General features: G+C 43.3%; 1 protein-coding gene across 8 annotated transcripts in view; it reads left to right on the plus strand.

The window, feature by feature from the left end:
• Nucleotides 1–16,305, plus strand: part of DOCK2 (dedicator of cytokinesis 2) — a 442,545-nt gene that overhangs the window by 40,084 nt on the left and 386,156 nt on the right. For all 8 annotated transcript variants that reach the window (XR_001718032.4, XM_016954162.4, XM_063811659.1 and 5 more), the window contains 3 exons: nt 4,801–4,936; nt 7,253–7,407; nt 12,309–12,390. Coding sequence is in view for 7 of the 8 variants with exons in the window: in XM_016954162.4 (XP_016809651.1) it covers nt 4,801–4,936; nt 7,253–7,407; nt 12,309–12,390 (373 nt within the window). In the remaining variant the exon portion in view is untranslated. The remainder of the gene's footprint in view (nt 1–4,800; nt 4,937–7,252; nt 7,408–12,308; nt 12,391–16,305) is intronic.

The raw sequence follows: 16,305 nt of genomic DNA on the forward strand, positions 1-16,305 counted from the left end.
TATACACCAGGCACCATTTAAAGCACTTTCCATATATTAACTCTGTGAAGTATCAAAACAACTTTATGAGGTAGGCACTATTCTCACCCTGTTTCTCAGGTGAGGAAAGTGAGGCTCAAGAGTGATTAGGTGTGTGATCTGAGAAACCAACACAGATGCCTCTTTATCAACTAAGATGGACTCTAAGGTTAAGGAAACAACAGCTGCCTATGGGTCAGGTTGAGCATTCAGGGGAGCTGGCATGGCAATTCCCTAAATTCCTACAGCTACAAGAAAAACACACTCTTGTCAAACTCCCTAACAATAGGAGCTATCAGGCAAATTATCAGACCCTTCCTAAGTCTGATTTACATCCACACCACTATAACTCTAAGTGGACAGAGGACTGGCCTGCTAAACATTCTTTTTTTTGATAAAGAACTGCAAATCTTAAGTCAGTTTCAGCTAGCTGAAGGCTGCCCACAAACTGTGTCCAGTAGTTCACCTTTTGATGTAAAGTGCCAAGTTTCATCTTATTTTAATAATAAACCCCACCCCAAAGTGTACATGGGATGTATGTTACATACATGTTTACCCATTGTGCATGCTCTTGTCTCCATAAATATGTATAATTTTTCCCCTAAACCTGCTGAATATGTATGATGTTGGCCCTGTGAGGCATAAAACCCAACATGTCCTTTCCGTCTTCAAAGAGAGAGCACCTTCCAGACATGACAGAGACTGTCTCTTCAAAGTTTGCTAACCGATGTAACCAGTAAGGTTCTCCTTTTGTAATGAAGTGCAGGCTCTGCTGCTCGCTGCTTGCAAAGCCAGTAACGGGGACAAAGTGCATTGTAAGGAAAGTGACTTTATTTCCAAAGCCAGCCATGGGGAAACATACAGGCTCACCCCTCTGGAAACCACTTCAAAACTCTGGGCTGAGGGCAGGGGTTTCAAAAAGGGAAGCTGGATGTGGGAGGTATGCAGGAGCTGTGTAGGGTGCAGGGGCTGTGTGTCTTGCCCTGATGCCAGTCTTGAGTTATGGTCCACCTGGAGCACAGACTGGTGCCATCTTGACAGTGGCCAGGCTGTAGATGATCCATCTTGAGGCAGTCTTTAAGTGGGGGAGAATTCTGTAGCTGCGCTCTCATGCCTGGTTTGTTTTAAATTAGCCCCTGGAATTTCTTAACAAGCACAGAGTTAAGTAAATGTGCATGGAGTAAGAGAGTATATGTTAGAAGACGGAAGGGAATGGAGCTTCAAAGTATGTTTCAAGGGTATACTTAAGACTAAGGAAAAAAAAGGCTTCTATAGTTTTTCTCAAGGTTACATCTTCAGTCTTGAGAAAAGTTTTTTTTTTTTTTCTTTTTTGAGACAGAGTCTTGATCTGTCACCCAGGCTAGAGTGCAGAGTGCACTGCAACATCCGCCTCCCAGGTTCAAGTGATTCTCCTGCCTCAGTCTCCCAAGTAGCTGGGACTATAGGCACACGTCACCATGCCAGGCTAATTTTTGTATTTTTAGTAGAGACGGGGTTTCACCAGTCTCTACCAGGCTGGTCTTGAACTCCTGACCTTGTGATCCACCCGCCTTGGCCTGCAAAACTGCTGGGATTACAGTCATAAGCCACCGAGCCTGGCCAAGAAAAAAGTTTTAAAATGCATTTTGAAGCTGAGATCCTCGGTTACACTTTCTACTATTTGGCCATCCTGGTGGTCTTTTGAACGGCAGGTGATTTTGCTCAAGATGCAGTGGAATTTGAACTGATAATGTGGCTCCAGAGTTCAAGTGCTTGACTGCTGTATTCTACTGCCTTCCATGAGCTGTGTGAGTTAATAAGGGAGGCAGAGAAGTAAACAGCCACTTTCAGTCGGAAGTCATATACATTAGGAGTGCAGGAAGCATGGGCAAGAAGGTTGGAGGACATGGGGGTGGGAGTCAGGGTGGGTTTGATAACCACTCTGAATCTAACTAGACCAGCAGGAATTATTAGGTGAAATGGAGAAGAGAAACTCAGAGGGAGAGAATGTGGGAGATGAGAGGTTGACATGACCACGGAGAGGAAGACATGGGTGGACTGGGGCTGGAACCTTGAGGATTTTAGCACCAAATGAGTCTGGATTTGTCCAGACAGCAATGGGGAGCCATCACAGATTTTTAGGCTGGCATATGCAGTGGTGCAATCACAGCTCACTACAGTCTCCTTCTCCTGGGGTCAAGTGATCCTCCCACCTCAGCCTCCCGAGGAGCTGGAACTACAGGTGCGTGCCACCATGCCCAGCTGATTTTACCTTTTTAAAAAATTTTATTATAAATAAATGCATACAGTGGGGCCTTTTCCCTCTACCCTCATCTTGGCTTCATTTTATCACTTCCTTGAACAGAAGAGAGCACTGGGGTTACATCCTGATGAGAGAATGCCTAAATGTTCTGCTCCCCAAAATGCATGGTGGCTGCATTCAGAGGCTGTGGAGGACAGCCTCTCCTGCCCCTGGGCCATGAGAGTCCTGTCAATCCTACCAAAGCTCCCAAAGTTCCAAGTGATTTTGATGTCCAAGGATTGAGGAATCCTCAAATGACTTCTTCACCTCCCAAGATAGCCAGACCTAGGAGAATGTTTTATTCATGTATTTTAGAACCGAATCCACTTTGATAAATTTTGAGGAGAAACAGCCAGAGAGATCTTGGCATTAAATTATGTATCAGCGATGCTCCATCTTTTCCAAGGTCAGGAGAGCCTCTGCTAAGCATTAGCTGAATGTGTTTCTTCCCCCTTAGCATTGCCGTTGGGCAGCATGGCCGTGTACCATTATGAGTCATATGAAGTTGGGAGTTAATTTCCTAATGAATGTGGACAAATGGGTGAACCTTGGCTCGCTTCTGACTGCATTTGGATGAGATGAGAGATGCGCCTCTCAATTCGATTCTCTGATAGAGATGAAGACTTAGTTTCCTTCATTTGTCCTTGCTACCCTTCCAGAATCTGGTACTTAGTAGTCGCAACCAAGCAGGAGTATGGTTGGCCTTCTCAGAATCCATCAGCCCCACCTCCTCCTACCTTCTTTATATGGACAACTGAGGCTCTTCATCTCAATATCAAGTGCAAAAGCAGTTTCAAGTTCAAGGTTTCTGCAAACACAGCCTACCCCACTCCACAACCCATATACTGCTCCTAAGCTCCTCCTATCTATTATAGTAAGCATACCAGAGAGGTTATGAGTGTGGACAAAGATGTATTCTTAGTTTTTACTAGCTATATGACCTTGAGCAAATTAATTAGTCCTCATATCCTCAGTCTTTTCTTCATTTGTAAAATGGGGTTATTGATAGTACCTCCTTCATAGGGTTGTTATGAGAATTAAATGGATTAATTTTATGTAAAACACTTATTGTATGTGAGCTGATTGTAAGTGCTGTGTGAGTTTGCTGCTATTAGTATCACTGATGCCGATCAGGATGACAGGTGTAGTTGAAACAAATCAATACCAAACAGGGAAAGCTTGTGGCCTGGAAGTCAAATAGCTGAAAGCAAGCTGTGGGTAACAGTCAACATGTCTGAGATTGTTTTTCCCCAACCACTATTTTCAAATTTTTATTGAGTAATATATAAATACCTCCTCTGTGTATATATTTAAAAAGAGGCTAGGTACGGTAGTAGCTGGGCATGGTGGCATGTGCCTGTAGTCCCAGCTGCTCAGGAGGCTGAGGTGGGAGGATTGCTTGAGCCCAAGAGTTCAAGGCTGTGGGAAGCTATGATCACACCACTGTACCCCAGCCTGGAAGACACAGCAAGACCCTGACTCATTAAAAAAAAAATTAAATAAATTGAGACAAGGCACATGTAACCTTTGACCCCTTTACTCCTCCAGCCCTAGGCCCCTACCTGTCCCCACAGATAACCTGTGTTGGTAGTTTGGTCCTTTTTTCATTCAGAGCTTTCTCTCATACATAAGCTTATTCTTATACATGAACCCAGATAACATATCTGGCCTATTTTTTGTTTATTTGTTTTATTGTTATTTATTTATAAAAATAAATATTGTATGCACACTGTATGCATCTTTCCATGCTTGATTTTTGCACTGAAATATATTATTAAACATAGCAAAACTATATAATATTTTAAAAGCTCTGCTATGTGGTATTCCATTATAGATAGATCACTGTTGATTTAGCCATTTCTCTTTTAGTAGACCTTTTTTTTTTTTTTTTTTTTTTCTGAGATGGAGTCTTACTCTGTCACCGAGGCTAGAGTGCAGTGGTGCAATCTCGGCTCGCTGCAACTTCCGCCTCCCAGGTTCAAGAAATTCTCCTGTCTCAGCCTCCCGAGTAGCTGGGATTACAGGAGCTCACCACCATGCCTGGCTAATTTTTGTATTTTTAGTAGAGACAGGGTTTCACCATCTTGGCCAGGCTAGTCTTGAACTCCTGACCTCAGGTGATCCACCCACCTCGGCCTCCCAAAGTGCTGGGATTACAGGCGTGAGTCACCGTACCCAGCTAACATTTTTTTTTTTTTTCAATACTTGCTGATGTGAACAAGTCTGCAACACATCCTAGTTCAAGTGTTGGGTGTTTCAGTTTAATACCATGGAAAATACACCTTTTTAAAAAATTGAATGCACACTACTACAGTACCTTCTAAAGGGGGTCTACTATACCAATATGTGCTCACTAGCAGTGTCCCAGGCTATCAGTGTAGAGCTCTTCTGTGTGACTATATGACCCCCAGAAATCAGCTGAACTTTCTGGTAAAAAGCTTCTCACCAGTGACCTAAAGTTCTCCCCTGATTTATCTTCACCTACAGTTTTTGCTTTACAGAATCCTTGAGCTTGATTTGATTGTCAGAGATGAAGACGGAAATATCTTGGACCCTGATAATACCAGTGTCATCAGCTTGTTCCATGCACATGAGGAAGCAACTGATAAAATCACAGAGCGTATCAAAGAAGAAATGGTGAGCTTTATTAAATAGGCTTTGGCCAAGTGATACAATCATTTAGCACATCATAAACTTAAAATAATGGGCTAATGAACCAGACTATGTATTATTCAAGGGGCATCTGTCTATGACCTGAGATGATCAGCAACCACATGTGTTTAACTGTGGTTTCGTACTCAAATCTGTAATTCATTCAACATCCATCTCACAGGTAGTTAAATGGCAGGCAAGTTTCTTGATCTCTTGGAGCTTGTAGATTCCAGAAGGGGAAGAGAAGAAAGGCGATAAAAAAGTAAATAAATAAGTGAAAATATTAATTCCAGATGAGTGTATAAAAGGCAATGAACCAGGGTTATGTGAATCAAAGTGACTCAGGAGCTATGTTAAAAGGCACTGCCAGGAGAGGCTTCTCTCAAGAGTGACATTTGAGCTGACACCTGAATCATGTGAGGGCACCAGGCCCGGGATGATCTGGGACAGGGTGTTCCAGGTAGAGGGCACAGCAGGTGCAAAGGCCCTGAGGTAGGACTGCATTCTGACTATTCAAGGAGTAGGAAAGCCAAACAAGGATGAGGTGTGGTGAACACCAGGGGAGTTTAGGCAATGATTTGCAGAGGCCGGTAGGTGGAGACAGATCTCAAAGGGCCTGAGGGGTTTTGGAAAAGAGTTGTGACGTTATTCCCACGGATGGGAAATCAGTGAGAGATTTCAAGGAAAGGTTAGCAGTCTGACTTTTATTTAAAAAAATTATTTTAGCTACTCTGTGTTATTTGAAAGCAATTTTGTTTTTAGATTTATTAAGATATAATTTTCATACAGTACATTTCACTCATTTTAAATTACTCTTTAATGAATCGTAATAATATATTGTGTTGGATAAACATCGTGACAATCAAGATAAAGAACACTTCAATCACCCTAAAAGTTTCTTTGTGCTCCTTCTCCAGCCCCAAGCCCCGTGCAACCCCTAATTTCCTGTCACTGTAGATTTGCCTTTTCTAGAGTTTCATATAAGTGGAATCGTGCAGTATTAATTTTCTGTTTGACTTTTACTCAGCAAGATGTTTTTGAGGTTTATGTTGTTGTGCATATTAACATTTTGGTCCTTTTTATTACTGAGTCAGTATACCACTGGCCAGTTACCAATGGTATATAGCATTGACCAATTATTGGGCATTTGGGTAAGTTTTCAGTTCATAGCTATTATACTAATGCAACTATGAACATTTGGAAACAAATCCTTGTGCGGACATGTTTTAATTCCTTTTGGGCAATACTTAGCAGTGGGATTGCTGGATCATGTGATAAGTGTATATATAACTTTTTAAGGTATTGCCATGCTGTTTCTCAAAATGGCTGTACAATTTTTTTTTGTTTTTTTGAGACAGGGTCTCTCACTCTATCACCCAGGCTGGAGTATAATGGTGTGATCATGGCTCACTGCAGCTTCGACCCCCTGGGCTCAGGTGATTGTTCTACCTCAGCCTCCCAAGTAGCTGGGATCACAGGTGCATGCCAACATGCCTGGCTAATTTTTTTTATTTTCTGTAGAGATGGGTTTTCAGTATGTTGCCGAGGCTGATCTTGAATTCCTGGGCTCAAATGGTCAGCCCATCTCAGCCTTCCAAAGTGCTGAGATTACAGGTGTGAGCCACCACGCCAGCCTAATTTTGCATTTCTACCAGCAATATATGAGAGCTTTCGTTGCTCTACATCCTCGTCAACACTTGATATCAGACTTTTTAACTTAGCCATTCTAGTGGTTGTGTAGTTGTATCTCATTGTAGTTTTAATTTTCATTTTTTTTGATAAGTAGTAATGTTGAGTATCTCTTCATGTGCTTCCTGTCATTTCCACTTGTATTTTCTCTTGGGAAGTGTCTGGTCAAACATTTTACCCATTTTAATTGGGTTATTTTCCTCATAATTAGTTGTAAGAGTTATTTGTATGTTCTAGATACAAATTCTTTGTCAGATATGTTTTGCAAGTTTCTCCAAACCTGTACCTAGCTGTTGCATCTTTCAAAGAGCAAAAGTTTATAGTTTTGAAAAGATCCATTTAAGCAATATTTTTCTTTTATAGTTTGTGCTTTTTATGACACTAACTTTATGAAGAAGTCTGGGTCAATGGTGACATTTCCCAAGATAGAAAAATACAGGCCAAGAGAGTCAAAGCGAATTGATTCAGGTTACAGAAGCTTTTGATGGCAGAGCTGGATGGAATGCCCAAACTTTAGGCTTGAACCCAATATCCTTGACTATCTCTCTGTTGCTCTAAGTGGTGCTAGGCTAATTTTCTCCATCTTCTTTCCTTCTTCCTTCTGCCTTTCAGTCAAAAGACCAGCCAGATTATGCAATGTATTCCCGGATCTCCTCATCCCCCACCCATAGCCTCTATGTGTTTGTGAGAAACTTTGTGTGCAGAATTGGGGAAGATGCTGAGCTCTTCATGTCTCTCTACGACCCCAACAAGCAAACGGTCATAAGGTAGGTGTGTCCAGGGTTGCCCTACTTCTCTGACTATGGGAAGCAGTGCACAGAGCATCTTTTCTTTCCATCCTCACTTGTGGAGCAATCTCCACCTGGAAAAGAGACTGCACCTGAGTGAGAATGTGGAAATAACTTCTTTGGAGGTTGTAGGAGTCAAGTGGAAGTGTTATTTACCACCAGTTTTTTCCCACAGTGGAGTTTATGGTTGTAGGGTTTTGTAAAATAGATTTTGATTGCCAGAAAGCAGTCAGAAATAACAAGATTCAGACAAGTAGCATTGGCTAGAATAAAAATATGTACTTCTTTTTTGTTTTGAGACAGGGTCTCACTCTGTTGCCCAGGCTGGAGTGCATGGGTGCAATCACGGCTCGCTGTAGACTTGAACTCCTAGGCTCAAGTGGTTCTCCCACCTCAGCCTCCTGAGTAGCTGGGACTATAGGCATGTGCCACCACACCTGCTTAATTTTTAATTTTTTATAGAGGCAGGGTCTTGCTGCATTGTCCAGTCTGGTGTCGAACTCTTGGCTTCGAGTGATCCTCCCACCTTGGCTTCCCAAAGTGCTGGGATTATAGGGGTGAGCCACTGCTACCTGCCAATATCTACTTTCAAAATAGGAGCTAAGAAATGAATGCTCCAAATCCTCTGTAGCAGCAATAGGCTAAGGGTATAGGCTCTGAGATCTGTCTGGGTTCACATCTAGGCCCCAGCCTTTACTCTTTCTTAACGTGGGGCAGGTTGTTAATGTTTCTTAAGCCTGAGTTTCCCATCTGCATAATGCGAGTGCTGACCTCACAGGGTCATTTGCTTCAGGCTTTAATGAGAAAGAGTTTGTGATGCACAAGGCCTGGCACATGTTGCCTGTACTGCAAGGGGCAGTGGCTGTTATTATTACTACTTTAATAAGTTGTTCTTGGGAATGGAGGAAGTGAGGGAACTTCTGGGTGCCTCAGCTCAAGGAAGGGAAAATACTCTTGGGAATCTCCAGGGAAGAGACTTTGCTGCTCCTCCGGCTCCCACTGCCAGACTCCTGGCCTCTACTTGTGGCTTAGACCATCCTCCCTCTCAGGCGACCACTGCCTGTCTCCTCCATTGGGGTTTTAGCCCAAGACATGGTCTCATATTTGAGGCCACTGACCGTGACTGCAGGCATGCGCCACCATGCCCGGCTAATTTTTAAGTTTTTGTAGAGGCACACATTAGAAAAGAGCTAGAACATGATCTCTCTGCCTTTGTGGGAAAAATGGATAAAATGATGTCTTCCTGGCTTGTTGTTATGATGATTAAATGAACGAATACACCATACCTGATGAATAGTGGTGCTTCAGTAAACAGCGGCCTCCTGGAGACATGCATGAAACTGGAGGGGCTGTCCATCTCAGAAGAATGTGCTGGGGTCTGTACATTGTCTCATCTAATCCTCATGGTTCCGTGTCACTAAGATGAGAAAATGAGGCTCAGGGAAGTCAAGCAACTTGCCCAAAGTCACAAATATTTGTAAACAGCAGAGCTGGGATTTATATACAGGCCCATCTAACTCCAAAGACAAGCTATTTCCCACGTAAGTCTGTCACCAAGGAATGAGTTGTGTCAAATATTCTAAATGGTTTTCACCAGGGTTTCAGCACCATTATGGTGGAAAGGTATTTTTTATTATGCACCAAAGTCCCTAACCTCAAAGAGTCAGCCCAATTCACCTGGCTTAGCCTTGGTGGACCCCGAGAATGAGTGTCCCTGGTCCCTTACGCCCACCTTGAAATGGTTTGGGAGTCAGAGGCAGGGGCCCCTTGCTGTTCCCTGTCAGTTACTCCCAAGGTTCCTGAAAGGCTCACTGGCTGCAGTTTCAGGAGCCTTAGAAGCAACCGAGAGGAAACAGTATGGGGCCTATGACACACAACAGATCTGAAAGTGCTCACTGCCTGCCACATTGACAAGGGAGTGTGGTCGGCTGGCCCCATCTCAGTGATGGATGGCTGGACCAGCTCTGTGGAGGGAGACCATGAATCAGTGAGGTGGCAGCTGTGCTCCCTGCCGTGCCACCTGGCAGGCCATGCTCAATGGGGTGTGCCTGAGTGACATCTCTGAGAGTGCTGGAGACGAGGGCCAGCCCTGGGAGAGTGGGGATGAACAGAGAGAGGAGGACAAAGGGGGCAGAAACCAGCAATTGTAAAAAGAGGAGAAAGCAAAGGAAGAAGAGAAGAGGCACAATGCAGGAAGGAGGGCAGGGGAATCTGGGAACACTCCCAATGTCAGTCTCACTCTGAAGAGCTGCTCTTTCCCTAAGCAAGAAATCTGGGCTCCTGCCTGCTGTAGCCAGGATCGACATACAGTGAACAACAGGAAGGTTAAGACATCTTCAGAGTGGCCCAGATGTGGACTAGGGAGAATATAGCTGGGATCGATGTTTTAATGTTGGACTGAATCATGATCAGATACCCAGTAGATCCCTGAAGGGATCCTGTTTGGGAAATTTAATGTAAATTTTTACAGGACAAAAGAGAAGCAGTTCAGGTATCAGGCTAGTAGTAAGGCTTATGCCCAAAAATTGTGTGATGAGGAGTTGGAATAGTACTCCTCATTCCTCTGAGTAGGTTGTCATTTGGAGGAGGTCTTACCTGTCTTGGTGCTGTGAGCCTTCAGATTCTACCACCTAGATCTTCCTGGGTGAGGATGGATGGGACCAGCTCAGCCCTCCAAATTGTTTTCCTTATTTATGATTGAGCTTCTCCTGGAAGAAAATTGCTGGTGCTTGCTGTTTAGACGTAGCAAGCTGGGTCACTGAGGGGCTTGCTACATATGATGGAAGATACTGGAATATATCTAAGCATTTCACTAACAACAGTACAGAAATTACCAATGAGAAAGCATTAAAAATAAAAAAAAATTGCATGGAGACTTCCTAGTTAGTTTACTGCAAACTCCACTACAATTTTTAGATCTTACTGAAAAAAACACAAAAGATGAAAAGATCCACTTAACTTGATTGAGTTTTAAGCATTGGTTAATCTGGGACTGTGTTCATTTTTCCTATTGGCCCCATTGCCTGCTTGAACTCTGCTCAGTCTGCTCTCATTAACCTTTTAGGGGTGACTGGAGAGAGAGGAACGAGGCATCAGAGATAAAACAAGCTCTAAAAGGAAGTCAAGTCCCTTTAATTTTGCTGAATCCCTTTATGCCTTCTTAGGCTAACTTGATTTTTGAATTTTTAAAAAATCTTTTTCCTAATTTAAAATAATGGGCACTTATTTAGCACCAACTATATGCTCCTAAATGGCGTGGAAAATCTGATGACTCAACTCAGCAAACTATATTAAGCTTCTTCTAACTTAAATAAGTGCTAGACCTCTCTATCTTCCTGGAGTGATGGGACTGACCAGCATGACGGCTGCTAGGAGATATGAGATGGCAAAGGATCGTACGTTAGAACCATATAGCTGGTCCTCATAAAACCCTCCAATGGGTTTCCATTACTCTCATCATCAAGGCAAAAATCCTTGAATGGCCTATAAAGCCTATGTGGTCTGGCCTCTCCCTCTAATTTTTCTCTTGTAACTTTCCCTTGAATCTGTTTATTTTTATTTATTTATTTTTTGAGATGGAGTCTCCCTTTTCACCCAGACTGGAGTGCAGTGGCATGACCTCAGCTCACTGCAACCTCCACCTCCCGGGTTCAAGTGATTCTTCTGCCTCAGCCACCCTAGTAGCTGGGACTACAGGCATGTGCCACCATGCCTGGCTAATTTTTTATATTTTTAGTAGAGGCAGGGTTTCACCATGTTGCCCAAGCTGGTCTTGAACTCCTGACCTCAGGTGATCTGCCCACTTTGGCCTCGCAAAGTGCTGGGATTACAGGCATGAGCCACTGCGCCCAGCCCCCTTGAATCTGTTTCCTAGATGCATCCAGCTCTTTCCTGCCTCATGGCCTTTACTCACGTTGACTTTGCCTGAAGCATTTCCCTTTCCTACCTTCTTTTCTTGACCAACTTTATTTCATGTCATTTCCTCAGCAAAGACTTCCTTGACCACCCACTAGGTCAGGCCCATTTAATACACATTCATACAACATCCTGAACTTTTCCTTTATACAGCCTGACTATTCCTTATTTGAAACGCTTGGGACCAGAATTGTTTTGGATTTCAGATTTTCTCTTGGATTTTGGAATATTTGCATTATATATATCTACCAGTTGAGCATCTCTAATCCCAAAATCTGAAATCTAAAATATTCTGATGAACATTTCCTTTGAGCATCATGTTGACACTTAAAAATTTTCAGGTTTGGGAGCATTTCATATTTGGGATTTTCAGATTAAGGGTGCTTAGCCTGTAGCACAATTTTATATAAATAGTGTTACAATGGCATTTAAACAGTTATTTAATTGTATCTTAGATAATGGCTGAGGCCCTATGTGACCCATCACTGTATGACATTCCATTCAAGGAAACAGCTCTACATTCAAAGGGTAACTTAAAATAATTCAGATCTTTACTCAGTCTTGAATGGGGAATGGGCCGGAAAGGGTAAATATATTCTTAATGTCCAATAAAATATACTAAAGTCCTTTCCCCTCTCATCTCTGCCATTCTCAATAACCTCTATCAGTATGCAGATGCTCCTCAAAAATATTAGACAGCTGTGCCAGAATTTGCTTAGCAGATGGGAGAGGGATAGAAGTGGCAAATACACATAGGTTAATAGTCCTTTGCTCTTGCCTGTCTAATGTCTGTCTCCCAACACAACTGTGATCTCTCGGAGGGAAGGACCATGTCTATCTTAAACACCTGCATACCCCCAGCAGCCAGTATGGTGTTGGGCACATAGTAGATGCTTGGTGAATGTTTTGACTAAATGGATGTCAGGTCCCTTGGCAGTAACGGGCTGCCACTCTTCTTCCCACAGTGAGAACTACCTAGTGCGATGGGGCAGCCGGGGCTTCCCTAAGGAGATTGAGATGCTCAACAATCTGAAGGTGGTCTTCACGGTGAGTGTGCACCCTCTTCTCGTTACCGGGCTCCCCAACCACAAAAATGTGACCTTGGAAATGAGGCTGGTCAGGAGCTCAGGGTGAAGTGTGGCTGTCCTGCAGAGCTGTGTTGTGGGCTCCAAGCAGAAATCCAAAGCTGACAAAGGACATTGTGTGCCTTGAGGAAGCTTTCGGAAAGATGGATGTTCACCTCTGTTTTTCCTCATCTCTCCCTATCCGTCTCACTCCTGCACACACAGAGAACATATGCAGAATGCTACATAAACAAGCACCAACTTCTTTGAGCAATAATGCCCAGGTGAACTGAGCACAACAGCAATTTTGATTTTCCGGTTCATTCATGATTAACCTGAGTTCCTTTCTTTGTTCAGGGCTTTCTGAAAAATCTTTCTAAAATATATCAGAAAAAAATAGGACCTTTCTAGAATATTGACTGCCTTGGTAAATTGGACATTCTGAATATAATTAAGTCATAGATGACTAACGATCTGGTGGGTCCTTAGGATCATCCTTCTAAATACCAATACTCACTGAGCAAGACATGTACGTAGAAATGTTGAAATCGATTGTTATTTGGATGATTTATTTCTGAGAGCGAAGCTGGCTTTTTAGCTCTGAATAGGGGAAACAAGGGAAAGAAGGAGATAAGTAAAGGTTATAATTTTTAGTAGAGACCCCTTTCTCATCCTGTTTCCATAAGGGTGTGAAGAGTGTGATTTTTCTTTTTTTTTTTTTTGAGATGGAGTCTCACTCTGTTGCCCAGGCTGGAGTGCAGTGGCACCATCTCGGCTCTCAAGGAGAATCTCAAGTGATTCTCCTGCCTGAGCCTCCTGAGTAGCTGGAATTACAGGTGTGAGCCACCTCACCCAGCAAGTGTGATCTTAAGACATCTAAATATCTTAGCATTGTCTGTAAGCTTCTTTGGGGAGAACACTGTTTATGAGATTTTTCACTACATTGCCTGTATTAGCTAGGGAAATTACAGAGAAGGAGCCAGGGAGCGATTTGGGCATTGACCAAACAGATGAGTTGGATCCAGGAGTGACCGACATGCTAGATTAACCTACCTTGCTCTACAATAATTTTTTGGTTACAGCCCATTAATTGCAATGTCTTATGTTATGTTGTGATTAGATTGAGGAATAGCTGATTAATTTTGTTATTTTCTTTAAAAAATGGGCCAGAGGCATGGAATGGGATCATAGGTCCTAATTGCTTAGGCAAAGTTTTCTTGGCATATATAGATGTGCCTCCATCCTGTTTATCTGTTATTAGTTAGAAGGAGGAGCCTATTTATTTTCTTGATAAATAGGAGAGTCCCACAGGCCTTCCTGATTAAACCACAAGACAGATGTTGCATGAGAGGGAGAAGAACGGGGAATCAATTAGTGGTTCATTTTGCAGAGAACCAATTCATGATGTAAACACGGGGAAAAGAGCATCAGTAAATTTGTGTCACACAGCATTAATGAGAATGTAATCCTGCCTTCATGGAATTCTGCCTGGGCCACGCCTCAGCTCCTCAGAACAAGTGGAGTTGAGAGCCTTGGTTAACAGGCTCAACAGGTGGATGCTTCCCTCTGTTGAGATGATCAGAGTCTTGATCTGGGGGTGTATTAGTTCATTCTTGCATGGCTATAAAGAAATCCCTGAAACTGGGTAATTTGTAAAGAAAAGAGCTTTAATTGGCTCATGGTTCTTCAGGCTGTACGAGAAGGGTGATGTTGGCATCTTCTCGACTTCTGGGGGGGGGGCCTCAGGAAAGTTGCCATCATGGCAGAAGGCAAAGGGAAAGCAGGCTTGTCCTATGTGACCAGAGCAGGAACAAGAGACACGGGGGAGGTGCTACACACTTTTAAACAACCAGGTCTTAGGAGAACTCGCTATCATGATGGTAGCACCTTTGGTGTTATTTCTCCTGGTGTTAAACCATAAGAAAGCACCCCCATGATCCAATCTCCTCCCATCAGGCCCCACCTCCAGCCTGGGGATTACATTTTAACATGAGATTTGGGTGGGGACAGTGATCCAGACCATATCAGGGGGCAAGGAAGGTGATGGTGCTCTCACTTCTTATATCGATCCAAGAGCTAGCCGATGAGTGCCTACTATGCATGTGCTCTGTGCTAAGCACTGGCGATACAGCAGTGAGTGCTTTCATGGTGCAGTGGGGTTAAATTCAGATAATAAAATGCATGCACAAATAAACAAGAGCAATGTCAGAAAGCAATCCAAGCAATGCAGATAATTAAAACAGGGTGATGTGATGGTATGTGACTGGAAGTTACTTTCAACTGGGTGTTGAGGTGACGTTTAAATTAGAGATGAGATAAGACTTGGCAAGCATGTGTCCTGCTGGCCTTATTTCCTCCCTCTCTGGATGTTAGCTCTTCCTGGTCTCCTATGTTGGGGGAAGGCTTCCAGATCTTTGAGCCTCTCTGAGCCTCTCTGAGCCTGGCATGTGGGTCCAGCTGACTGTTGACTTTTCCTATGTTTTGTTTTATTTATTTATTTATTTATTTATTTTTATTTATTTATTTTTTGAGATGGAGTCTTGCTCTGTCGCCAGGCTGGAGTGCCGTAGTGCAATCTCAGCTCACTGCAACCTCCACCTCCTGGGTTCAAGCAATTCCCCTGCCTCAGCCTCCCAAGTAGCTGAGACTACAGGTACATGCTACCACGCCCCACTAATTTTTTGTATTTTAGTATAGACGGGGTTTCACCATGTTGGCCAGGATGGTCTTGACCTCCTGACCTCGTGATCCACCCACCTCAGCCTCCCAAAGTGCTGGGATTACAGGCGTGAGCCACTGCTCCCGGCCCTTTCCCTCTGTTTTGTAAGGGTTTACCCCACAAGGCTATGTAAGAAGAAAGCAGCATATACTATGAGGTTCCCTAAGATTTAGCCCAGTTTTGGGGTGGCTGCTAACACAGGAAACAAGAGTGAACAATAAAAGAAGCACTAATGAGTTCCTAAATCAGGTGATGCTTGTTAAGTTCCATTGCCCTGCTTCCCCAATACTTTCGAGTTTTGTAAGGCCGAAGCAGAAATGACTGGGAGACACCATAGATTGGAGCACAGTTCTCTATGAGGATTGCCAGTTGACACACCCTCCAGAGAATATAATGTGAATATAGCATTTGGCTATTTTTTACACTTTAAGATTCTTTAGTGTGGAGGTGTGTGTGTGTGGGGGGGGGGGTGGCGGGGGGGCGCTGTCCGATGAGACAGCTCTAAGAGGTCTGACATCTTCCTTTGAGCAAGTAAAAAATTGTTAAGAGAAGAAGGTGGAATGGGGGCTTACCTGGGAATCTTCTAGGTTTATGTAGTATATTAGTTTGCTAGACCTGCCATAACTATCACAGATTGGTTCATGCAAACAAGAGAAATGTGTTTTCTCACAATTCTGGAGTCTAGAAGTCTGAGATTAAGGTGTTGGCAGGGTTGGTTTCTTCTGAGGCCTCTTGCCTTGGTTTGCAGATGACTGTCTTCTCCCTGAGTCTTCACCGTGGTCTTCTCTCTGTGTTTGTCTGTGCCCTGATATCTTCTTATAAGGACACCAGTCATACTGACCAAACAACCTCTTTTTAACTTAATTACTTATTTAAAGACCCTGTTTCCAAATGCAGTCATGTTGTGAGACACTGAAGATTAGGTATTCAATATATGAATTTGGGGTGTGTGTGTGGGGGTGGGGGAGCAATTCAGCCCCTTCAAGTCTTGGAAGCTTTCAGGTACCAGGGCCTCTGTCGCTCTGAAATGCCTCTGAAAGCCACCAATCTAAGTATTTCAAAAATATGGAGAATCCTAATTTGAGGAGAGAAGGTATTAGGGATGGAGGTCATTATGAAGGAAGGAGGATTCAAGTTTTAAAGATGGAAAGGATGTGGATATGTAGAGGAGCAAGAGGC

This window comes from Pan troglodytes, chromosome 4 (assembly GCF_028858775.2).
Source record: "Pan troglodytes isolate AG18354 chromosome 4, NHGRI_mPanTro3-v2.0_pri, whole genome shotgun sequence".
NCBI lineage: Eukaryota > Metazoa > Chordata > Mammalia > Primates > Hominidae > Pan > Pan troglodytes.